The sequence below is a fragment of the Eleutherodactylus coqui genome, chromosome 12 (genome assembly GCF_035609145.1).
Source record: "Eleutherodactylus coqui strain aEleCoq1 chromosome 12, aEleCoq1.hap1, whole genome shotgun sequence".
NCBI classification, from domain to species: Eukaryota; Metazoa; Chordata; class Amphibia; order Anura; family Eleutherodactylidae; genus Eleutherodactylus; species Eleutherodactylus coqui.
This window is the reverse complement of record NC_089848.1, coordinates 124,855,887-124,881,652: the sequence shown is the minus strand read 5'-3', so window position 1 is coordinate 124,881,652 and position 25,766 is coordinate 124,855,887. Positions and strand designations below refer to the sequence as shown.

The window sequence follows — 25,766 nt, the reverse complement described above, 5'->3', positions numbered from 1 at the left end:
AAAATCTGGGCAATTCAAGAAAGTGATGGGAACGACACAGCAACGGATAGGGCAGGCGAGGGGCTACATGTTGGGCTGCATCTCAAGTTCCCAGGTCCCACTATTAAGCCACAATACCGGCAAGAGTGGGCCCCCCCCCCACCTCCCAACAACGTTTACTTCTGAAAAGCCCTCATTAGCATGGCATACCTTAGCTATGCACCACACTACCTCCAACAAAGCACAATCACTGCCTCCATGACACTCCGCTGCCACTTCTCCTGGGTTACATGCTGAACAACAATTCCCCCCCCCCCCCGCACGACGCAGTGTCCACAGCGCACACCAAACTGTCCCTGCGCAGCCTTTAGCTACACTCATGCCACACCACCCTCATGTCTATTTATAAGTGTGTCTGCCAGAGGAAAAGCAGGCACACACTGCAGAGGGTTGGCATGGCTAGGCAGCGACCCCCCCATAAAAGGGGCGGGGCGATAGTCCACAATGCTGTACAGAAGCAATGAGAAATCCAATACTGTGCCACCTCCATCTGGAGCTGCACACGTGGGCATAGCAATGGGGAACCTATGTGCCACACACTATTCATTCTGTCAAGGTGTCTGCATGCCCCAGTCAGACCGCGTTTTTTTTATAATTAGTCACAGCCAGGTACAACTCCGCAATGGGAATTCCGTGTGCACCTACAGCATGGGTGGCTCCCTGGAACCCACCGGCGGTACATAAATGTATCCCATTGCATTGCCCATCACAGCTGAGGTAATGTCGTGCTTAATGCAGGTGGGCTTCGGCCCACACTGCATGCCCCAGTCTGACTGGGGTTCTTTACAAGTGGACAGATGTAGTTACAACTCCGTGTGCACCTACAGCATGGGTGGGTGCCAGGAAGCACCGGCGGTACATAAATATATCCCATTGCATTGCCCATCACAGCTGAGGTAATGTCGTGCTTAATGCAGGTGGGCTTCGGCCCACACTGCATGCCCCAGTCTGACTAGGGTTCTTTAGAAGTGGACACATGCAGTTACAACTCCGTGTGGACCCACAGCATGGGCGGGTGACAGGAAGCCACCGGCGGTAAATAAATTTATCCCATTGCATTGCCCATCACAGCTGAGGTAATGTCGTGCTTAATGCAGGTGGGCTTCGGCCCACACTGCATGCCCCAGTCAGACTGGGGTTCTTTACTAGTGGACAGATGTAGGTTCAACTCCGTGTGGACCCACAGCATGGGTGGGTGCCAGGAAGCCACCGGCGGTACATAAATATATCCCATTGCAGTGCCCATCACAGCTGAGGTAATGTCGTGCTTAATGCAGGTGGGCTTCGGCCCACACTGCATGCCCCAGTCAGACTGGGGTTCTTTACAAGTGGACAGATGTAGGTTAAACTCCGTGTGCACCTACAGCATGGGTGGCTCCCTGGAACCCACCGGCGGTACATAAATATATCCCATTGCATTGCCCAGCACGGCTGAGGTAACATCCGATTAAACGCAGGTGGGCTTCGGCCCACACTGCATGCCCCAGTCAGACCGGAGTTTTTAATACGTAGACACTGGCAGGTACAAATCCGTTATGTGAAGTACCTGTGGACCCACAGCATGGTTGGCTCCCTGGAACCCATCGGCGGTACATAAATGTATCCCATTGCAGTGCCCTACTCAGCAGAGCTAACGTCAGATACAATACAGGTGGGCTTCGGCCCACAGTGCATGCCCCAGTCAGACTGGTAATATGTACCTTAACAGTAACCTCGTTGGTGGTAATGTGGTGGTGACTGCGGACCTAGTAGCGCGGTTTTATTTAGTTGGTTTTCGGAATGTGGCCAGGATTAAGTGGGCCGTGGCGGGGGGATGGTGGGGGGGCTCTCTTGTTGTGTCGTGAAGGTGAAATTCTTGGACTGCCACCAGACGGACCAATGCAAAGGTATTTGCCAAGAATGTTTTCATTGTTGGAGGAGGAGAAGTATGTTTTGGAGGCACTATGTGTCCTCTCCACGTGTCCATGGTTATATGCACCTTAACAGTAACCTCGTTGGTGGTAATGTGGTGGTGACAGAGGACCTAGTAGCGCGGTTTTATTTAGTTGGTTTTCTGAATGTGGCCAGGATTAAGTGGGCCGTGGCGGGGGGATGGTGCTGGGGCTCTCTTGTTGTGTCGTTAAAGGTGAAATTCTTGGACTGCCACCAGACGGACCAATGCAAAGGTATTTGCCAAGAATGTTTTCATTGTTGGAGGAGAAGGGGGATGTTTTGGAGGCACTATGTGTCCTCTCCACGTGTCCGTGGTTATATGCACCTTAAGAGTAACAGCGATGGTGGGAAATGGCCTCGCCGCCATCATGTCTTTGGGAAGCCTCTGTTTCCACACCCCAGTGACATACCATTAGCAGCGGTATAGGCAGAGCCCAGAATTATTAACATTTCAGCGGTAGCATTAGGGACAGGCCCCACTAACATATCACTAGCAGCATTATAGGGGGAGCACAGTATTAGTTCCATTTCAGTAAGAGTAGCACTCAAGACAGGCCCCAGTAACAATTCCGAAGCAGCAGTATAGGGGGAGCGCAGTCTTCGTTCCATTTCAGTAATAGTAGCACTCAAGACAGGCCCCAGTAACAATTCCGAAGCAGCAGTATAGGGGGAGCGCAGTCTTAGTTCCATTTCCGTAATAGTAGCACTCAAGACAGGCCCCAGTAAGAATTCCGAAGCAGCAGTATAGGGGGAGCACAGTCTTAGTTCCATTTCCGTAAGAGTAGCACTGAAGACAGGCCCCAGTAACAATTCCGAAGCAGCAGTATAGGGGGAGCACAGTCTTAGTTCCATTTCAGTAATAGTAGCACTCAAGACAGGCCCCAGTAACAATTCCGAAGCAGCAGTATAGGGGGAGCACAGTGTTAGTTCCATTTCAGTAATAGTAGCAGTCAAGACAGGCCTCAGTAACATATCACTAGCAGCAGTATAGGGGGAGCACAGTATTAGTTCCATTTCAGTAATAGTAGCAGTCAAGACAGGCCCCAGTAACATTCCCATTGCAGCAGTTTAGCGAGATAACAGTCTCTTTCACATTTCGGTAGCTGCAGTATAGACAAGGCCCCAGTTACATTTATGTAGCAAAAGTGTAGGCCAACCCCACACACCTTTCTGTACCATGAGTGCAGGCGAAGAACATACAAATTACTATGATTACACTGTAGGTGAGGGCCCCAAAAAATTGGTGTACCAACAGTACTAATGTACCTCAGAAAAATTGGCCATGCGCAACCAAGATGGCAGGTGAAACCCATTAATCGCTTTGGTTAATGTGGCTTAAGTGGTAACTAGGCCTGGAGGCAGCCCAGTTTAAATAAAAATTGGTTCAAGTTACAGTTTCAACGCTTTTAAGAGCATTGAAACGTATAAAAAATGTTTAGAAAAATTATATGACTGAGCCTTGTGTCCCTAAGAAAAATTGCCCGTTCGGCGTGATTACGTGAGGTTTCAGGAGGAGGAGCAGGAGGAGGAGGATGAATATTATACACAGATTGATGAAGCAAAAATGTCCCCGTTTTGGATGGTGATAGAGAACGATGCTTCCATCCGCGGGTGCAGCCTACGTATTGCTTAGGTATCGCTGCTGTCCGCTGGTGGAGAAGAGAAGTCTGGGGAAATCCAGGCTTTGTTCATCTTGATGAGTGTAAGCCTGTCGGCACTGTCGGTTGACAGGCGTGTACGCTTATCTGTGATGATTCCCCCAGCCGCACTAAACACCCTCTCTGACAAGACGCTAGCCGCAGGACAAGCAAGCACCTCCAGGGCATACAGCGCGAGTTCAGGCCACGTGTCCAGCTTCGACACCCAGTAGTTGTAGGTGGCAGAGGCGTCACGGAGGACGGTCGTGCGATCGGCTACGTACTCCCTCACCATCCTTTTACAGTGCTCCCGCCGACTCAGCCTTGACTGGGGAGCGGTGACACAGTCTTGCTGGGGAGCCATAAAGCTGTCCAGGGCCTTAAAGAGTGTTGCACTGCCTGTGCTGTACATGCTGCTTGATCTCCGCGCCTCCCCTGCTACCTGGCCCTCGGAACTGCGCCTTCTGCCACTAGCGCTGTCGGATGGGAATTTTACCATCAGCTTGTCCGCCAGGGTCCTGTGGTATAGCAACACTCTCGAACCCCTTTCCTCTTCGGGAATGAGAGTGGAAAGGTTCTCCTTATACTGTGGGTCGAGCAGTGTGTACACCCAGTAATCCGTAGTGGCCAGAATGCGTGCAACGCAAGGGTCACGAGAAAGGCATCCTAACATGAAGTCGGCCATGTGTGCCAGGGTACCTGTACGCAATACATGGCTGTCTTCACTAGGAAGATCACTTTCAGGATCCTCCTCCTCCTCCTCCTCCTCCTCCTCAGGCCATACACGCTGAAAGGATGACAGGCAAGCAGCATGGGTACTGTCAGCAGTGGGCCAAGCTGTCTCTTCCCCCTCCTCCTCATCCTCCTCATGCTCCTCCTCCTCCTCAACGCGCTGAGATATAGACAGGAGGGTGCTCTGACTATCCAGCGACATACTGTCTTCCCCCGCCTCCGTTTCCGAGCGCAAAGCGTCTGCCTTTATGCTTTGCAGGGAACTTCTCAAGAGGCATAGCAGAGGAATGGTGACGCTAATGATTGCAGCATCACTGCTCAACACCTGGGTAGACTCCTCAAACTTTCCAAGGACCTGGCAGATGTCTGCCAACCAGGCCCACTCTTCTGAAAGGAATTGAGGAGGCTGACTCCCACTGCGCCGCCCATGTTGGAGATGGTATTCCACTATAGCTCTACGCTGCTCATAGAGCCTGGCCAACATTTGGAGCGTAGAGTTCCACCGTGTGGGCACGTCGCACAGCAGTCGCTGCACTGGCAGATTAAACCAATGTTGCAGGGTGCGCAGGGTGGCAGCATCCATGTGGGACTTGCGGAAATGTGCGCAGAGCCGGCGCACCTTTCCGAGCAGGTCTGACCAGCGTGGGTGGCTTTTCAGAAAGCGCTGAACCACCAAATTAAAGATGTGGGCCAAGCATGGCATGTGCGTGAGGCTGCCGAGCTGCAGAGCCGCCACCAGGTTACGGCCGTTGTCACAGACGACCATGCCCGGTTGGCGGCTCAGCGGCGCAAGCCAGCGGTCGGTCTGCTCTGTCAGACCCCGCAGCAGTTCGTGGGCCGTGTGCCTCTTATCTCCTAAGCTGAGTAGTTTCAGCACAGCCTGCTGACGCTTGCCCACCACTGTGCTGCCACGCCGCGCGACACCGACTGCTGGCGACGTCCTGCTGCTGCTGACACATTTAGATTGCGAGACAGAGGTTGCGGAGGAGGAGGAGGGGGCTTTAGTGGAGGAAGCATACAAAGCCGCAGATACCACCACCGAGCTGGGGCCTGCAATTCTGGGGGTGGGTAGGACGTGAGCGGTCCCAGGCTCTGACTCTGTCCCAGCCTCCACTAAATTCACCCAATGTGCCATCAGGGAGATGTAGTGGCCCTGCCCACCTGTGCTTGTCCACGTGTCCGTTGTTAAGTGGACCTTGGCAGTAACCGCGTTGGTGAGGACGCGTACAATGTTGCGGGAGACGTGGTCGTGCAGGGCTGGGACGGCACATCGGGAAAAGTAGTGGCGACTGGGAACTGAGTAGCGCGGGGCCGCCGCCGCCATCATACTTTTGAAGGACTCCGTTTCCGCAACCCTATACGGCAGCATCTCCAGGCTGATAAATTTGGCTATGTGCACGTTTAACGCTTGAGCGTGCGGGTGCGTGGCGGCGTACTTGCGCTTGCGCTCAAACACTTGCGCTATCGACGGCTGGACGGTGCGCTGACAGACATTGGTGGATGGGGCCAAGGACAGCGGAGGTGAGGGTGTGGGTGCAGGCCAGGAGACGGTGGTGCCTGTGTCCTGAGAGGGGGGTTGGATCTCAGTGGCAGGTTGGGGCACAGGGGGAGAGGCAGCGGTGCAAACCGGAGGCGGTGAACGGCCTTCGTCCCACCTTGTGGGGTGCTTGGCCATCATATGTCTGCGCATGCTGGTGGTGGCTCCCCGGCTGATCTTGGCGCGACAAAGTTTGCACACCACTGTTCATCGGTCGTCTGCACTCTCAGTGAAAAACTGCCAGACCTTAGAGCACCTCGGCCTCTGCAGGGTGGCATGGCGCGAGGGTGCGCTTTGGGAAACAGTTGGTGGATTATTCGGAATGGCCCTGCCTCTACCCCTGGACACCGCACTGCCTCTTGCAACCTGCCCTGCTGCTGGCCTTGCCTCCCCCTCTGAAGACCTGTCCTGAGTAGGCGTTGCAAACCAGGTGGGGTCAGTCACCTCATCGTCCTGCTGCTCTTCCTCCGAATCCTCTGTGCGCTCCTCCCTCGGACTTACTGCCCTCACTACTACCTGACTGAAAGACAACTGTGTCTAATCGTCATTGTCCTCCTCACCCACTGAAATGTCTTGAGACAGTTGCCGGAAGTCCCCAGCCTCATCCCCCGGACCCCGTGAACTTTCCAATGGTTGGGCATCAGCCACGATAAACTCCTCTGGTGGGAGAGGAACCACTGCTGCCCAATCTGAGCAGGGGCCCGAGAACAGTTCCTGGGAGTCTGCCCGCTCCTGAGAATGTGTCATTGTAGTGGAGTGAGGAGGCTGGGAGGAAGGAGGAGCGGCAGCCAGAGGATTCGGATTTGCAGCAGTGGACGGCGCAGAACTGTGGGTGGACGATAGCTTGCTGGAAGCACTTTCTGCCATCCACGACAGGACCTGCTCACACTGCTCATTTTCTAATAAAGGTCTCCCGCGTGGACCCATTAATTGTGCGATGAATGTGGAGACGCCAGAAACGTGCCTCTCTCCTAATCCTGCAGCAGTCGGCTGCGATACACCTGGATCAGGAGCTCGGCCTGTGCCCACACCCTTACTTGGGCCTCCGCGTCCTCGGCCGCGTCCACGTCCTCTAGGCCTACCCCTACCCCTCAGCATGCTGTATTACCAGTAATTCAGAAACAGAACGCTGTAAGAAATAATGTGGCGCAAGCCTGCTGTTAAACTCAGCTGATTGCGTATGATTTTTTTTAAGTTCTCCACCCAGCACACACGTACCCAGAACGCTGAGGACTGTGAGAGGCAGGCCAAATAGAATTTTTGCCCTTTTTTTTTTAAGGAAAGGCCCACTGCCTATATTCAATCAACAAAATATGTCAAAATTCTGTCCCTGGAGTATTACTGCAGGGCGCAATGCTCTGCACGGCCGATTTGTAAAAAAAAAAAAAAGTGCAACACTGCAAAAAGCAGGCTCCACAGTACTGCACACGGTTAGATGTGGCCCTAAGAAGGACCGTTGGGGTTCTTGAAGCCTACAATCACTCCTAACACTCTCCCTATAGCTGATCAGGCACCAACAGCACTTTCCCAAAGCTATGTCAGACCACAAATGTGGCGAGCCGCGGGAGGGGCCGATTCTTATACTCGGGTGACACCTGATCTCGCCAGCCACTCACAGCAGGGGGGTGGTATAGGGCTGGAACATCACAGGGGGAAGTTGTAATGCCTTCCCTGTCTTTCAATTGGCCAGAAAAGCGCGCTAACGTCTCAGAGATGAAAGTGAAAGTAACCCGAACATCGCGTGGTACTCGTTACGAGTAACGAGCATCCCGAACACCCTAATATTCGCCCGAGCATCAAGCTTGGACGAGTACGTTCGCTCATCTCTAGTTGGGACCCATTAATTTTTCCTATTTATGACACAATCAATGCTCGTGCCAAATTACATCGGGAAGTAAGAGAATTAGATTACGTACGTACAATTTGGACGCTAATTCTTAGGCGCTTAGAATTAAATAATGAAGTTGGGACCCATTAAATTTTCCTATTTATGACATAATCAATGCTTGCGCCAAATTTCAAGTTTCTATGACATTGGGAAGTAAGAAAATTAGTGGCAATGATGGAAATCGAACGATCTACGTGGGGGGGTGTAACTGTCGACAACGCTCGCACGTGTGCCATTTATCATAGGATAGATGTACTATGCCAGTAATCTTCCCAGGAGTGTACTTAACAACTTTCCAAAGTTTTATGGCAATTGGATGAATGGTGTAGTAGCGCATAAATGACAAACAGACAGACATTCATTTTTACATATATAGAAGAGTATATGCGGTCCCTAGTAACATTTCTGTACCAAGAGTAAAGGCGGACCCCAGTAACATTTCTTTAGCAAGAGTATTGGCGGACCCAGTAACATTTCTGTAGCAAGTGTATCGGCGGACCACAGTAACATTTCTGTAGCAAGTGTATAGGCTGACCCCAGTACCATTTCTGTAGCAAGAGTATAGGCGGACCCCAGTAACATTTTAGTAGCAAGAGAATAGGTGAACCCCTGTAACATTTCTGTAGCAAGAGTATAGGCGAACCCCTGAAATATTGGTGTACCAAGAATATAGGCGAACACCTGAAAAAATGTGGTTACCAAGAGTGTAGGCGAAAGCCAGAAAAATTAGTTAGATAACAGTATAGGCAAGGGCCAGAAAAATTGGTGTACCAAGAGTAGAAGTGTACCCCTGAAAAATTGCTCAACCGTGAGGGCAGGTGAAACCCATAAACATTTTTTAAAGATACAGCTCGCTGTTGCCTAATTTGCAACAGAGCCTGGAGGCAGCCCTGCAAAAAAATTGTAAAAAACTCTTAAACAGAGCCTTTTGGGCCGCAGACAAATTGGCAGTTCAGCGTGATGACATGCTGTTTTAGGAGGAGAAGGAGGAGAAGTAATAATATTCGAGAGGGATTGACAAAGCTAATCCCCCCATTTTTGTGGTGATAGAGGATGCTTTTTTCTCCTGTTGCAGCGAAAAGAATCTTTAGGTTCCACTGCTTTCCGTCGGTGGAGAAGAGAAGTCTGGGAAAATCCAGCCTTTGGTTATCTTTAGGAGTGTAAGCATGTCGGCGCTTGCAGTTGACAGGCAGGTACGCTTATCCGTGATGATTCGTTCAGCTGCACTAAACATCCTCTCTGACAAGATGCTAGCGGCAGGGCAGGCCAGCACCTCCAGGGCGTACAGTGCAAGTTCGTGCCCCGTGTCCAGCTTTGACACCCAGTTGTATGGAGCAGAGTACGATCAGCTAGGTACTCCCTCACCATCTTTTTACAGTGCTCCCTCCAACTCAGCCTTGACTGGGGAGTGGTGACACAGTCTTGCTGGGGAGCCATAAAACTGGCAAAGGCCTTGGAGAGGGTTCCCCTGCCTGCGCTGGACATGCTGTCTGATCCCCGTGACTCCCCTGCTACTTAGTCCTCGGAACTGCATTTTCTGCCACTAGCGCTGTCAGATGGGAACTTTAGCATCACTTTTTCCACCAGGGTCCTGTGGTATTGCATCACTCTCATACCCCTTTCCTCTTCGAGAATGAGAGTGGAAAGGTTCTCCTTACACCGTGGGTCGAGAAGAGTGTGCACCCAGTAAACCATGTTGGCCAGAATGCGTCTAATGCGAGGGTCACGGGAAAGGCAGCCTAACATGAAGTCAGCCATGTGTGCCAGGGTCCCAGTATGCAACACTTCACTGTCCTCACTAGGAAGATGACTTTCAGAATCCTCCTCTTCAGCCCATACACGCTGAACAGATGAGAGGCCAGCAGCATGGGTACCCTCTGCAGTGTGGCCAGCAGTCTGTTCCCACCTCCTCCTCCTCCTCCTCTCCCTCCAAAACGCGCTGAGATATAGACATGAGGGTGGCCTGGCTATTAAGCGACATGCTGTCAACCCCCGTCTCCTGTTCCGACCGCAAAGCGTCGGCCTTTATGCTTAGCAGCGAACCTCTCAGCAGGTAAAGCAGCGGGATGGAAACGCTAATGATGGCTGCATCACCGCTCACCATTTGGGTAGACCCCTCAAAGTTTCCGAGGACCTGGCAGAAGTCTGCCATCCATGTCTACTCCTCAGTAAAGAATTGTGGAGGCTGACTACCACTCTGCCGTCCATGTTGCAGCTGGTATTCCACTATAGCTCTACGCTGCTCCTACAGCCTGGCTAACATGTGCAGCGTTAAATTCCAGTGTGTGGGCACGTCGCACAGCAGTCGGTGCTCTGGCAGCTGAAACCTACGTTTCAGGGTCCTCAGGGTGGCAGCGTCCATGGTGGACTTGCGGAAATGTGCGCAGACGTGGCGCACCTTGCCGAGCAGATCCGACAAGTGGGGGTAGTTTTTCAGAAACCGCTGAACCACCAGATTGAAGACATGGGCCAGGCATGGCACATGTATGAGGCTGCCGAGCTGCAGAGCCGCCACCAGGTTACGGCCATAGTCACACACGACCATGCCCGGTTGGAGGCTCAGCGGCGAAAGCCAGAGGATATACTCTTGCTACAGAAATGTTACTGGGGTCCGCCTATACTGTGGGTGCACAAAGGTTTCCCATTGCGGTGTTGAGCTGCCTGACACATACACAGAATAAAGTGTGTGGTGACACATGAATTTCCCATAGCTATTTATCTCACGGCATCTTGGGTCACACAAGGTGGAGGCTGGGACCGAGCCTGATCCTGGGCCCGCTCACGTGCTTCCCACACAGAGTATTGCTGCATTGCGGAGATGTGTAGAAGTGCTGGCACATTTGTGGCTCCTGACAATTTTGTGACGGAGGTGGCACGGGATTGGAATGATGATCGTATGTCAATTTATCATCAATTCTCTACAGCATTGTGGGCTATCGCCCCACCTTTCAAAGAGGGTCCCTGCCTGGCCCTGCCAACCCTCTGCATTGTGTGCCTCCGGTTCCTCCTCATCCAGTACGCACTTATAAATAACCATGAGGGTGGTGTGTCTATGAAGCGAGCGTGTGGCATGAGGCCAGCTGAAGGTTGTGCAGGGAAAAGTTTGTGTGCGCTGTGGACGCAGGGTCGTGCGGAGGGTCGGACAGCAATGCCAGTATGTTACCCAGGAAAAGAGGCAGCTGTGTCACCCGCAGGCAGTGATTGTCCTTGGTTGCAGGTAGTGTGGTGCTTAGCTAAGATGTGCCAGCGCGTGTGCCTTGCTAATGAGGCTTTCTCCCAAGTAAATTGTTAGGGGGGTGACCGCTAGGCTCTCTCCCCCATTTTGGCTTAATAGTGGGACCTGGGAGCCTCAGATGCAGCCATGCATGCTGCTCCTGCCATTCGCTATCCGTTTCTGTGGTGTTTCCATGATTTTCTGATGTTTTCTGGTGTTTCACAAGTCATCGGTCCCATACAAAAATGCTTGAGTCCCCCATTGACTTCAATGGGGTTTGTTACTCCAAATCGATCATTATGAAAAGTTTGACTCGAGTATCGAGCACCCGAGCATTTTGGTGCTCACTCATCTCTAAGTGAGAGCTCTGTCTAATGCACTGCAGACATAGAACGGTATAACTGAAATACTTTGCAGTAGCATAGGAAATGTTAGAGTGCAGTTTCACGGTGAGAGCTGGTTGTACGGCACTGCAGGCTGAGAACGCTATATAAAAGGCTGGGCACAGGCCTAGATGTGTAATTAAAAAATTGGTGCACTACTGCTTCCAGCAAGCCACAACTGCAAAGCACACGGTGAGAAGTAGCCCCAAAAAGGACCATTGTGTTTCTTGTACGGAGGATCATGACTGTAAAATCTTCCCTACATAAGCAGCTCTGCCCCTAAACTCTGTGTAATGCACTGCAGACTGAGAACGGTATATCTGAAATACTTTGCAGTAGCCTGGGAAATATTAGAGTGCTGTGTTCACTGTGAGACCTCGGAGTAATGCACTGCAGGCTGAGAACGGTATAACTGAAAGGCTGGGAACAGGCCTAGATGCGTAATACAAAAATTGGTGCACTACTGCTCCCAGCCATCCACAACTCTAATGCACATGGTGAGTGTGTCCTAAACTCTGCCTAATGCACTGCACACACAGAGCGGTATAACTGAAATGGCCTGCACAGCCCTAGATGCTTAAAAAAAAAAAATTGGTGCACTACTGCTCCAAGCCAGCCACAACTGTAATGCCCACGATGAGGAGTAGCCCTCAGAAGGACCTTTGGGGTTCTTGAAGACAAGATCCTACACTAACACTTTCCCTTATATCAGCAGCAGCACTTTCCCTAACCACTGCCAGTGTGTGTCTGAGGTGAGCCGCGGGCGGGACCGCTTTAAATACTCGGCGGTCACTTGATCTCGCCAGCCATTCACTACTGTGGGGTGGGATAGGGCTGGCACGTCACAGGAGGAAGTGGCAATGCCTTCCCCACATGTTTATTGGCTAGAAAATGGTGCTAAACATGCGGGGAAGGAAATGCAATTGACTCGAGTACCGCGTGGTGCTCGTCTCGAGTAACGAGCATCTCGAGCACCCTAATACTCGAACGAGTATCAAGCTCGGACCAGTGTGCTCGCTCATCTCTAGTTAGCGTACCTTCACACTTGCCATCGTGATACCGCTGCATTATTTTAAACGCAAATGTCAATAGGACTTTCTAATGTAAAAACGCATCGCAGAAAAATCACAAAGCACAAACTTGAGATTTTGTGTGATGCGTATTTAACATTAGACAGTACTATTGACAGCCGTGTTTAAAAAAAACACAGCGATATCCTTAGTGTGAAGGCACCCTTAAGACTGCAGCCTAAAATAAAGTATTTCAGCTTTCAGGGAACTTCGGTTTTTTCCACTTTTTTACTTTGCTATTGACATAGAGGAACAAGTTGTATTTTAATGACATCATTTTGGGGTGTATATAATGTATTGAAGAACATTTAACTTAATTAACATGGTGGACGCGGGGGGAAAAATAATGCAATTCTGAAATTTGGGGGTTTTGCTTTTAGGGGGGGTTCACTGACTTTATTTTGTGAGGCACCACAATTACAACAATGGCTAATTTGTATAGCTCTTTTATTTTGGAGAAATACCTACCCACTGCCCTTTTTTTTCGCTACAAATTCGCAGCGTTACTTTTTCCCAAATGTCAATGAGACTTTCAAATGTTAAATTCGCAATGCTCTAAATTGCGATTTTTGTGCATTGCAAATTTAACATTATAAAGTACAATTGACATTTGGGGGAAAAAAAACAGTAGTGGGTAGGCATCAATATATATTTTTTTTTCTATCACCTTATTCTGCAAGCCATAACTTTACTTTTCATAAACACTTTTGGAGGAATTGACATTTTCATTGCTATGATTTTGGGCTACAAATGATTATATTCCACTTTTTTGGGAAATAGAATAGGCAAAAATCAGCAATTGTGGCATTTTTTTTCTTACAGCCTTCAGTAAAATCTAAAACATTTGCTTTCGGGCACGCTCACATGAGGCGGAACTGCTACGCAATTTCCGAAGCATTTCTGTATCCCAAACAAAGTCAAAATCCACTGCTGATTTTTGCAGATCCTGCAGTCCCCTCACCTCCCAATTCTTCGCGCTCAACATGACATCACCCATGACTTAAAAATGGTTTTAGGTATTGGTGAAAAAATGACTGCACCTATGAATTTCTGATGAAGATCTACGCTTTAATCATGTATCCCATGACCTCTTTATCCCATTGAGATTTCTTGGGCTAAATCCCAGATGGCCACCAGTAAGATGGCCGACATGCACCACCATAACACCAAAAAGTTTTCTCCCACCCATCTAAGTGCTCTACAAAGTATCTTACTTGTATCTCTTATTGTTCAGGGGATATTCCTGGTGATCCTGACTTTTGAATCACCCTGTATGATTTTAGTGTCTGTTACATCTCTTATAAATTCTATTTCCCTATAAAGTATTTCTAGAACTCACCATAATAAACACATTTTAAGGATGCCCTCTGCCAGTCAGCGAAGGAAGATGATACAAAAAGGTAGCAATGGTTACGGAAGGGAATCCAAGAATCTAAAGGCTTGTCTGGGCAGCTTCCAGGTGTTTGAGGAGGGTCAGTGGGAGCGACAACTGTAAGACCAAAAGACAAAGACATCAGAGTTGACGTACAGCATAAATATGGTTACTTCTGTTTATTTGGTTATGCTTTGTCACTAGAGGGTTTGTCACAGAGGCACAACTTTATTCAGAAGCTAAAAGTAGTTTTACAGTTATATGTAAATTGAAGGGACTCTGTCTGTAATATAGAGACTGGTAGGCCGACAGCCATTTTGGGTGTGTCAGGCCTTAGGCCTGTCTCAGCTTCCATTTTATATCAGCCCCTTCAGGCCGGGCTATAGTGTCATCCATTTGTGTGTATTTAGATTGCATTGGTAATTTTTCAGATGCCCTTTCACCCATTTACTCTCACCTGCCTGTTGATTTTCTCTGGACAAGAGCTGTGATGTGAGTTAATAACCCCCTCCCACCTCTATCTGTTTGTGTAGGATTAGCATGAGTAAACCACATTGTATGACCTTGTACTTGTTAATGAAGTCGAAAGGCCAATTTAGACACAATGATTATCGCTCAACATTCGCTCAAAAGCGCCCGCCGTGCAGTTTTCGTTAACGATTCACTCATTGTTGTCTTTCAGTCCCCTTAAAATCTATTGTTCGGTTGTTTGCTTCTCGTTTGGTCCAAGGGTCCTTTTTAGGGCAACTTCTCACCGTGTGCATTATAGTTGTGGCTGGCTGGGAGCAGTAGTGCATCAATTTTTTTTATCACGCATCTAGGCCTGTTCCCAGCCTTTCACTTATAGCGTTCTCAGTCTGCAATTCATAGCACTGAGGTCTCACCGTGAAACAGTACTCTAATATTTTCTAGGCCACTGCAAAGTATTTTAGCTCTGCCGCTGTGCAGAGCGTCTCACAATACCCTTTCTTTGAGGGGGGTTGAGATAGCCACAGTTACCAGCACTATCCACTGGCTTTAGAGTCTTCTCCCACTCCATACAGCCTCTCTTATCTACAACTCTCTGCGAGCTGTAAATTACCCCTAGGTATCAGTGCATGACAGCAGATTATTTTTTTCTAGACACAGCATAGAGCCTCCGCTATCTACAAGTCTCTGTGTGTGGTGAATTAGCCACAGTTGTCAGCGCTGTCCAGTGGGGTAATTTATTTGGGCCCTGCTCTATCCTTAATCCGCTATGATTAGGAGTAGGGGTAGGGGTCGAGGACATGGATGCGGGCACCCAAGTGAGGGTGTGGGCACAGGCCGAGTTCCTGGGCGGGGTGAATCACAGATGGCTGCTGAGGGATTAGGAGAGAGGCAAGTTTCTGGGCTCCCCAGCTTCATATCACGATTTGTGGGTCCGCGTGGTAGACCTTTATTACAAATAGAGCAGTGCGAGCAGGTCCTGTCATGGATGGCAGAAAACGCGTCCAGCAATGTATCGACCACCCAGTCTTCTACGCAGTCCACTGCTCCCGGTCTAGGTACTGCAACTGTGAATCCTCTGGCTGCTCCTCCTTCCTCAAAGGCTCCTCACCCCATGAAAATGACATATTATGAGCAGGCAGACTCCCAGGAACTGTTCTCGGGTCCCTGCCCTGAGTGGGAAAAAATGGTTCCTCTCTCACCTGAGGAGTTTGTAGTGACCGATGCCCAACCTTTGGAAAGTTCCCGGAGTCCGGGTGATGAGGTTGAGGACTTCCGGCAACTGTCTCAAAAGCTTTTTGTGGAGGAGGATGATGAGACACATTTGTCTGTCAGTGAGGTAGTAGTAAGGGCAGTAAGTCTGAGGGAGGAGCGCACAGAGGATCCGGAGGAAGAGCTGCTGGACAATAAGGTGACTGACCCAACCTGGTTTGCTCAGCCTACTGAGGACAGAGCTTCAGAGGGGGAGGCAAGTGCAGCAGAAGGACAGGTTGGAAGAGGCAGTGGAGTGGCCAGAAGTAGAGGCAGGGGCAGAGCGAGGAATCCCCCAACTGTTTTCCAAAGCACCCCCTCGCTGCAAGCCTCCGTGCAGAGGGCTAGGTGTTCAAAGGTGTGGATGTTTTTTAGTGAGAGCGCGGACGACCGACAAACTGTAAGCCGGGGAGCCACCACTACCAACCTTACCACTACCAGCATGCGCAGGCATATGATGGCCAAGCACCCCACAAGGTGGGGCGAAGGCCATTCACCACCTCCAGGTCACACCACTCCCTCGTCCCCTGTGCCCCAACCTGCAACAAAGATCCAATCCCCTTCCCAGGACGCAGGCACGAGCGCCTCCCAGCCTGCACCCACACCCTCACCTCCACGGTCCCCCAATCTATCCAGCAATGTCTCCCAGCGCAGCGTTCAGCTGTCGCTAACACAAGCGTTGGAGCGAAAGCGGAAATACGCCTTCACAAGCTTTAAACGTGCACATTGCCAAATCAATCAGCCTGGAGATGCTGCCATACAGGCTTGTCGAAACGGAGGCTTTCAAAAACATAATGGCGGCGGCGGTCCTGCGCTACTTGGTCCCCAGTCGCCACTATTTTTCCCGGTGTGCCGTCCCCACTTTACAGCAGCACGTCTCCCGCAACATAAATCATGCCCTCACCAATGTGGTTACTGGGAAGGTCCACTTAGCCATGGACACGTGGACAAGTACTGGCGGGCAGGGCCACTATATCTCCCTGACGGCACATTGGGTGAACTTGGTGGAGGCTGGGACCGAGTCAGAGCCTGGGACCGCTCACATCCTACCCACACCCAGAATAGCGGGTCCTAACTCGGTGCTGGTATCTGCGGTGTTTTATGCCTCCTCCTCCAAACCCTCCTCCGCCACTTCTACCTCTCACCAGCCGGTAGCACGCGGCGCGGCAGTACAGCGGTGGGCAAGCGTCAGCAAGCCGTGCTGAAACTAATCAGCTTAGGTATCAAGAGGCACACGGCCCCCAAGCTGTTGCAGGGTCTGACGGAGGAGACAAACCTCTGAATTTCGCCGCTGAGCCTCCAACCGGGCATGATCATGTGTGACAACGGCCGTAACCTGGTGGCAGCTCTGTAGCTTGGTAACCTCACACGTGCCATACCTGGCCCACGTCTTCAATTTAATGGTTCAGCGGTTTCTGAAAAACTACCCCCACTTGTCTGACCTGCTCGGCAAGGTGTGCCGTGTCTGCGCACATTTCCGCAACTCCACCACAGATGCTGCCAACCTGAGGACCCTGCAACGTTAGTTTCAGCTGCCAGAGCACTGTCTGCTGTGGGACGTGCCCACACGCTGGATTTCTACGCTGCACATGTTGGCCAGGCTGTACGAGCAGCGTAGAGCAATAGTGGAATACCAGCTGCAACATGGGCGGCGGAGTGGTAGTCAGCCTTCGCAATTCTTTACTGAGGAGTGGGCATGGATGGCAGATATCTGCTAGCTCCTCGGAAACTTTGAGGAGTCTACCCAAATGGAGAGCGGCGATGCGGCCATCACTAGCATTACCATCCCGCTGCTTTAGCTGCTGAGAAGTTCGCTGCTAAGCATAAAGGCCGACACTCTGCGGTTGGAACAGGAGACGGGGGATGACAGTATGTCGCTTGATAGCCAGACCATCCTCATGTCTATATCACAGCGCGTTTTGGAGGAGAAGGGGGAGGGGGGAGGAGGAGGAGGAAGAGAGAGCTAGGCACACTGCAGAGGGTACCCATGCTGCTTGCCTCTCATCCATTCAGTGTGTATGGGCTGAAGAGGAGAAGGAGGATCCTGAAAGTCATCCTCCTAGTGAGGACAGCGATGTGTGGCATACTGGGACCCTGGCACATGTGCCTGACTTCATGTTAGGCTGCCTTTCCCATGCCTCTCGCGTTAGACGCATTCTGGCCAACATGGATTACTGGGTGCGCACCCTTCTAGAACCTTTCCACTCTCATTCCTGAAGAGGAAAGGGGTATGAGAGTGATGCAATACCACAGGGCCCTGGTGGAAAAAGTGATGCTAAAGTTCCCATCTGACAGTGTTAGTGGCAGAAGACACAGTTCCGAGTGCCAAGTAGCAGGGGAGTCAGGGGATCAGGCAGCATGTCCAGCGCAGGCAGGGGAACACTCTCCAAGCCTTTGCCAGTTTTATGGCTCGCCCAGCAAGACTGTATCACCACTCCGCAGTGAAGACTGAGTCAGAGAGAGCACTGTAAAAAGATGGTGAGGAAGTACGTAGCGGATCGTACCACCATCCTCCGTGATGCCTCTGCTCCATACAACTATCGAGTGTCAAAGCTGGACACGTGGCATGAAATTAAGCCGTACGCCCTGGAGGTGCTGGCCTGCCCTTTCCGCTAGAGTCTTGTCCGAGAGGGTGTTAAGTGCAGCTGGGAGAATCATCATGGATAAGCGTACCCGCCTGTCAACTTCCAGCGCCGACATGCTTACACTCATAAAGATGAACAAAGGCTGGATTTCCCCAGATTTCTCTTCCCACCAGCAGAAAGCAGCGGAACCTAATGATTCTTTTTGTTGCAACAGGAGAAAAATGCATCCTCTGTCCCCACAAAAACAGGGGGAATTAGCCTTGTCAATCACTCTTGGATATTATTACTCCTCCTACGCCTCATCCTAAAACAGCATGTCATCATGCTGAACTGCCAATTTGTCTGCAGCCCAAAAGCCTCTGTTTAAAACTTTTTTACAATTTTTAAAAGTTTCAAAGGTTTTTATACATTAACTGAAACCATTTTTTTCGGAGGGCTGCCTCCAGGATCCGTTACAAATTAAGCAACAGCGAGCAGTATCTTTAAAAATGTTTATGGGTTTCACCTGCCTTCACGGTTGAGCAATTTTTCAGGGGTACACTTGTACTCTTGGTACACTAATTTTTCTGGCCCTTGCCTATACTGTTATCTAACTAATTTTTCAGACCTTCGCCCACACTCTGGGTAACCACATTTTTTCAGGTGTTCGCCTATACTCTTGTTACACCAATGTTTCAGTGGTTCGCCTACACTCTTGCTACAGAAATGTCACTGGGGTCTGCCTATACTCTTGCTACTAAAAAGGTTTGAGGGGTTCACCTATACACTTGCTACTGAAAGGTTTGAGGGGTTCGCCTATACTCTTGCTACAGAAATGTTACAGGGGTCTGCCTATACTCTTGCTACATCAATGTTACAGGGGTTCGCCTATACTCTTGCTGCATAAATATTACCCTTCCTTTCTGTCTAACATAGATGTCTCCTGTGTGAGAGTTGATGGAACCCCCAGATCCAAGCCACTTACACGCCCGCTCCAAGTAGGGCCCTTCCCAGATCTCGTGGCCAGATTTGTTGTTTGTCCTCTGAACCTTCTGGGAGCAGATGTCCTATCCAGACTGCAAGCAACCATTACCTTCACTGAAGATGAGAAAATGACGGTTTCCACCCCACTGTCTTCTGGTGCTGTGCTCCCTGCCTATCCTTATGTCTTTACAGACATTTTCCATGTCAGGCATCCCTCCAGAAGTATTGAAAAGAATACCAGAACACTTGTGGTCAACCGGCCCTTAAGACATTGGCCACCTCAAGGTGCCACCTGTAATGGTTACCCTAAAATCACGAGCACCACTTCCCCGAAAACCCCAGTATCCCCTTAAGAAAGCAGTGGCAGAAGCAATCGCAGGACAAATCAAGGACTTACTCTAGAATGGGGGTCTCATCCCCTGCGACTCGCCTTCCAACACTCCCCGCTTTCCTGTGAAGAAGAAGACCCAGAAAGGGCAACCAGACAAGTACAGATTGGTATAAGATCTCAGAGCCGTCAAAGAGGCCACTGTCTTGGACATGCCTATTGTGCCGGACCCACACAGCTTGCTGTCTGGAATCCCACTCTCAGCTACGTAATTTACAGTTTTGGACTTGGACAACACCTTCTTCAGTGTCCCATTCCACCTATCCTGCCAATACCTCTTTGCCTTTACTCATGAGGGCCGACAGTAAACTTAGACAGCAATGTCACAGGAAGTACAGAACTCTCCAAGTCAATTTGCCAAAGCCATGGCCCTCATCCTGAATACTTGGTGGCTGGAGAACTCAAATGTTGTCCTCCTTCAGTATGTGGATAACCTACTACTGTGTGCTGATGACCTCTGCACAGCTGAGTCAACGTCTGAAAGCATTTTCTGTTTCTTTGCCAATCCGGGGTACAAGGCCTCAAAACCCAAGCTCCAGTGGTGCGCAATGTCAGTTGTGTTCTTAGGACACTGCATCTCAAAGGGTACAAGATACCTCACCCAAGACTGAGTTACTGCCATCCCATTACCTCAAAAACCAAAGGCACTTCATTCCTTCCTTGGACTTATCTTCTACTGCAGAGCATGGATCCCAGAAGGCTCTCTATTGATGCAACCTCTGTACAATGCTTTAAAGACGGATCCTTTCAGTCTCTCATCGGAAGCGCTATCCAGCTTTATCCTGCTCAAGTAGGCCCTTTCCTTTGCTCCAGCACTGGGCTTACCAGATTACGACAATACCTTCATGCTCTTCATGTCAGAAAGACAAGGACATGCCACTGGGGTCCTTACTAAGTCTCATGGCAACAGACCCAGGCCCATCGGATACTTCTCCTTTCGCCTGGACCCAGTTGCTAGAGGTGGTCCCTCCTGCCTGCGGGCAGTCTTTGCAGCCAAAGCTCTACTGGACAAAACCTTGGGCACTCATTGGTGCTCCTGGTCCCTCATGACATTGTTGCTATCCAGAACCAGATGCAGCCCAGGCACCTGCCTGCGGCTGACACCCTCGCCTTCAGTGCTCTCTCCTAATACCTGACAAAGTCACCCTGCACTATCCTGAATCCCTCAACCATCCTCCCAATTCCTGAGGGGGGAACAGATCCCCAAACTCCTGATAAACATGACTGTTTTGAGGTGATGAAACAAGAAACTTCACATCTCTCCACTGTGTTCGACACGCCACTCAACAACCCAGACCTCACAATTTTTGTCGATGGCTCCAGATACGCCGACAACCAAGGCATGTTTCACATAGGTTATGCAGTCACCACTGAAAACACCATCCTCCAAGCTCAAGAGCTGTCCCCCCAAAGTCCGCCCAAGAGACCGAACTCAAAGCACTGACCTCGACCTGTAAGCTCTTCAAGGGAAAGAGAGCGAATGTCTACACCGACTCCAAATACACCTTTGGAGTGGTCCATGACATTGGAGTCATCTGGAAGATATGCGGATTCTTGACTGCAGCAAGCAGATCTGTGAAACATCATGAGGCCATCAGGGACCTGATGGATGCACTCCTTCTGCACACTCAAGTGGTCATATTTAAAGTAAAAGACAACGGAAGGCTCAACTCTGCAGAAACACGAGGAAACCACTTGGCAGATATGGCAGTTAAGGAAACAGCTGCAGGACCCTCGATAATTGAGAGTTAGGTGGAGGCAGAAATGGTGATGATGGTGCAAGCCCACTCCATAGACAAAAGACGTCTTCAAGAATTACAGAAGAAATCCAACAAAGAAGAGAAGGACCTCTGGGTGAGAAAGGGGCCACCATCAACAGTCATGGGCTCTATGAAGTCAACAGGAAACCATGCTTACCCAGATGCCTATACCAAGCCGTAGTACAATGGACACATGGCCCTGCACACCTTCTTAAGACACTGAGGAATGCTTTTATCCTGAAGTACTACATGACCCAAGGCATTTCCTCCCTCACTAAAAGATTCTGCATATCGTGCGCCATCTGTGCGGAATGCAATCCTGGACGCACAGAAAAAGTCTCCCAGAAACACCTAGCCAAGCCTCTGTATCCCTTTCAGAGGCTTCAAATCGACCACATCCAGGTACCAAAGAGCGACAGGTTCAACTATGCACTGGTAATAGTGGACATGTTCTTGAATTGGCCGGAGGCCTACCCAGTGACTAATATGACCGCGAAGACCACAGTAGAGAAACTACTTAGCGAAGTGGTGTGTAGATTCAGAGTCCCGGAAGTGATTGAGAGTGACCAAGGACCAGCCTTCACAGCCAATCTGACCAAAGAAGTGTGAACCTAGCCTTCTATACCCCCAACCATCCCCAGAGCAGTGGGAAGGAAGAAAGACTTAACGACACCCTGAAAAACAAAATGTTGAAAATGTCCCAAGAGACTAGCATGCCTTGGCCTGAGATCCTGCCTATTGCCCTGTTCAGCGTCCGGTACACCTCCCAAGGAGAACATTCACTGTCCCCCTATGAGATCTTGTTCATGTCAGCCCCCAGGACTAGGTTGCTCTTTCCCCTAACAGCTCCAGCCTGATGTACAGACTAAATATGTGATGTCCCTGGCACAGGAACTAACCAAAGTACATGCCCAGGTGTTTTCTTCTATTCCAGATCCAGATGCCAGCATGGGGATTCCTTGAGGACTGGGTCTATATGAAGAAATTTGTGAGAAAACATTCCCTTGAACCTAAATATGATGATCCCTACCAGTTGCTACTGACCACAGCCATTTCAGTGAAACTAGATGGAAAGAGCTCCTGGATCCACGCCTCCCATTGCAAGAAGACTCCGGTTCCTGAGGAACAGATATAATTATGCTATTGTTACCATGCGGTGGTTGCTGTTCCTCCAGGTGAGGGGGGGGGGGGGTGTGCAGGGTCCCGCGGTCGAGGCGCATTCCCCCGGCTGGTTGTGCAGCTACCGGGGCACGGGTGCCTGGCAGCGTGCCACGCACGCGCACCCGTGAATGTGGCTGCCGTGCACGAGCTCCCTTTTATTATGTTCTATTAGGATTTGTCTGTCTCCCTCTCTCTGCCCCTGGGTGGAGGCTTTTGTTTAAAGGTCAGGCAAAGACTGGCAATCACTGCCAGTTATTGGTTTCCCTCAGTGTGCTAGCAAGTCTGCCTCGGTTAGTCTCCTGCTTCTGTCAGCTTGTCTGCCATACTTTGCTATTATCAGACAGGTTTTTCCATCTGCCTCAGTTCTGCTTAGTATTGTTTGTGCTGGTTATTTAAATCTGCCTTTTCTGTCAGTATCCTATGCTTTCCATCCCGGTACGCCAGCATCCCTTTTCGGTCCCTAGTGAGTAGGGACCGCCGCCTAGTGGCCTGCCTGGGGTTAGCCAGAAGTGGAGGCAAGTAGGCAATGACAGGGGTTGTGGGTGAGATCTAGAGCTGGCATATCAAGGATAGTGTACCATAACATAATAACTGGCCCTTAAAAATTGCTCTCCTATGGAGGCCATGAGTACCTTCGCAAGTCAGTTGCAGGATTTAGTGGTTGTGATCCAAGACATGTCCGATCGTATGGTGGCCCAGGGGAAAACGGGAGTTAGTGCATGTTTCTACCGCCCCTTCTATTCCTGAACTCACGTGTCCACTTCCTGAGGTATTTTCAGGGAAGAGGAGTAAGTTTTTTGTTTTTCAGCAGGCATGTAGATTGTATTTTCGGATGCGGCCCCGCTCCTCGGGCTCGGAATCCCAGAAAGTTGGATTGATCATGTCCTTACTTCGGGGTTCCCCTAGACATGGAGGCTACTCCTTACCTGAGAGTTCGACTTGCCTGCAGTCAGTTGATTTGTTTTTTCGGGAACTTGGAGGTATTTTTGATGAGCCGGACCGTGCGGGGTTGGCTGTATCCCATCTCACGTCTCTACGTCAGAGGCAGCAGTGGGTAGAGAACTATTGCTCTAAATTTAGACTGTATGCAGGTAAAACCTCTTGGAATGATAGCGCCCTTAAAGATGTGTTTTTGTTAGGTCTTTCGGACGCGGTCAAGGATCTACTCATTTCTCATCCCGTGACACTCAATGATGCAATGGAATTGGCGGTCAAAGCTGACAGGAGGCTGAGATCTAGAAAAAAGAGGAACGTCAGGCCCGTAAGGCTAAGGTAAGGCTAGGGAATTTGGAAGACCTGCTCCTGCTTCTCCCATGCCATCTTCTGGTGCCGAGCCTATGGAAGTGGATCACCTAAGTCCCGAGGAACGGCGACGGTTTCGGATGACTCATCGCCTCTGCCTCTATTGTGGGAAAGCCGGACATCGTGTAGCAACCTGTCCTCAGAAGCGTCTACAACATCAGTTTGAACTTGCGGAAAAGCTTCAGGCGATTTTTGGGAGGATAGCCTAGGATCACAGGTACTCCCTAAGTTGTTGGTGCCTTGTCAGATTGGCTTCCGGAATTTCACTCGGTCTGGTCAAGCTTTTATTGATTCTGGGGCTGCCGCCAATTTGATTAGTTTGAGTTTTGTCAGACCTCTGATGACTGAATTTTCGGTGTTAAAGATTCCCATACGCTTCAGTAGTATTGATTCTACCCCTCTGTCTGCAGGGGTTGTACAGTGGAGGACTCCCATGTTACAGTTCACTGTGGGTGTTCTCCATTCTGAGGATCTGTCGTTCTTGGTAATGGAAAGGATGTACGTTGATGTAGTGCTTGGTATGCCCTGGTTAGCACTGCACAATCCCAAATTTGATTGGTCCACTCGGGAATTGACACATTGGGAGTTGTCCTGTCATAGTCACTTAGCTACTATATCAATGTGTTCAGAAGATACCATACTTATTCCTGAGTATTTGTCTGATTTTCAGATTTTCTGTCTGAGCCTTTGCCTCCCCATAAGGAGTGGGACTGTGGTATTGATTTGATCCCCGACAGTCCCATCCCTAAGGGAGCCATTTTCAATTTGTCTTGGGGTGAGCACGAAACCCTTAAGTCCTATATTTCAGAGTCTCTGGCCAAATGACATATCAGGCCGTCCAGTTCCCCTGCCGGAGACGGTATTTTCTTTGTACAAAAGAAGGATGGGACATTGAGGCCTTGTGTGGATTATCGGGCTTTGAATAAAATTACAGTGAAGAACCAGTGCTCCTTGCCCCTGATTCCTGATTTATTGAATCAGGTGTTAGGGGCCCACTGGTTTTCCAAATTGGACTTACAATTTAATTAGCATCCGAAAGGAAGATGAGTGGAAGACGGCCTTCAACATCTTGTTCGGGCATTCTGAATGTCTAGTCATGCCCTCAGACTTTGTAATGCCCTCGCTGTGTTCCAGGGATTTATGAACGCGGTCTTCTATGACTTCCTGGGGGTATTTTTGGTCATATATCTTGATGACATTCTGGTGTACTCCCCAGACTGGGATTCACATGTGCGGCACCTGAGGCTGGTTCTGACCCGTTTGCGTGAGTACCAACTTTTTGTCAAGTAGGAGAAAGGCATTTTTGGTACTAAACAAGTGTCTTTCCTTGGTTATGTCATTTCATTTGAGACTTTTAGTCGTCTCAAAAGGGAGTTTACTACTGCCCCGATGCTAGTACAGCCTGACGCGCAGCGACCGTTCTTCATTGAGGTCGATGCGTTTGAGGTGGGGGCGGGGGCTGTATTGTTTAAGGAAGTCAGTGGGAGACCTGGGTATAGTCCATGTGCGTTCTTCTCGCGGAAGTTTAGTTCAGCAGAACGTAACTACAACGTGGGTAATCGTGAGTTATTGGCGTCCCATTACCGTGTATACTGATTATAAAAACTTGGTATATCTCGCCAATGCTAAGAGACTCACAGTTTGTCAGGCCAGGTGGGCGTTGTTTTTCACCAGGTTAACCTCGTCGTTACATATATTCCAGGGGAGAAGAACGTGAAGGCAGACGCCCTCTCTCGGAGTTTCGGGAAAAGTGAGACAGTGGCTCCCGAGAATATCTTGGCACCTGGGGTGGTGGTGGCCGCTGTAGAATCCGATCTCGTTTATCATTTACAAAATTGTCAGCAGGACGCTCCCTCGGGGGTGACGGAGGGCAGATGGTTTGTGCCAGAGTCCTTGTGTCTCAGAGTAATTAAAGAGTCTCACTCATCTGTTCTCGCAGGCCACCCGGGGGTTCAGGGGACTCTGGATCTTTGTTCTAGACACTACTGGCGGCCAGGCATGTCTCGGGAGATCCACAACTTTGTGAAGGGATGCTCTTTCTGTGCACGCAGTAAAAGTCGGCGTCAGCATCCGAAGGGGCCTCT

The 25,766-nt window shown here is 50.0% G+C and overlaps 1 protein-coding gene across 1 annotated transcript in view; it reads right to left on the bottom strand.

Moving 5' to 3' along the window:
* The window catches only part of LOC136587231 (macrophage mannose receptor 1-like), a 327,799-nt gene that overhangs the window by 90,180 nt on the left and 211,853 nt on the right, over positions 1-25,766 (bottom strand). The window contains exon 19 of the mRNA XM_066585788.1: positions 13,772-13,921. Within this exon, the coding sequence (XP_066441885.1) occupies positions 13,772-13,921 (150 nt within the window). The remainder of the gene's footprint in view (positions 1-13,771; positions 13,922-25,766) is intronic.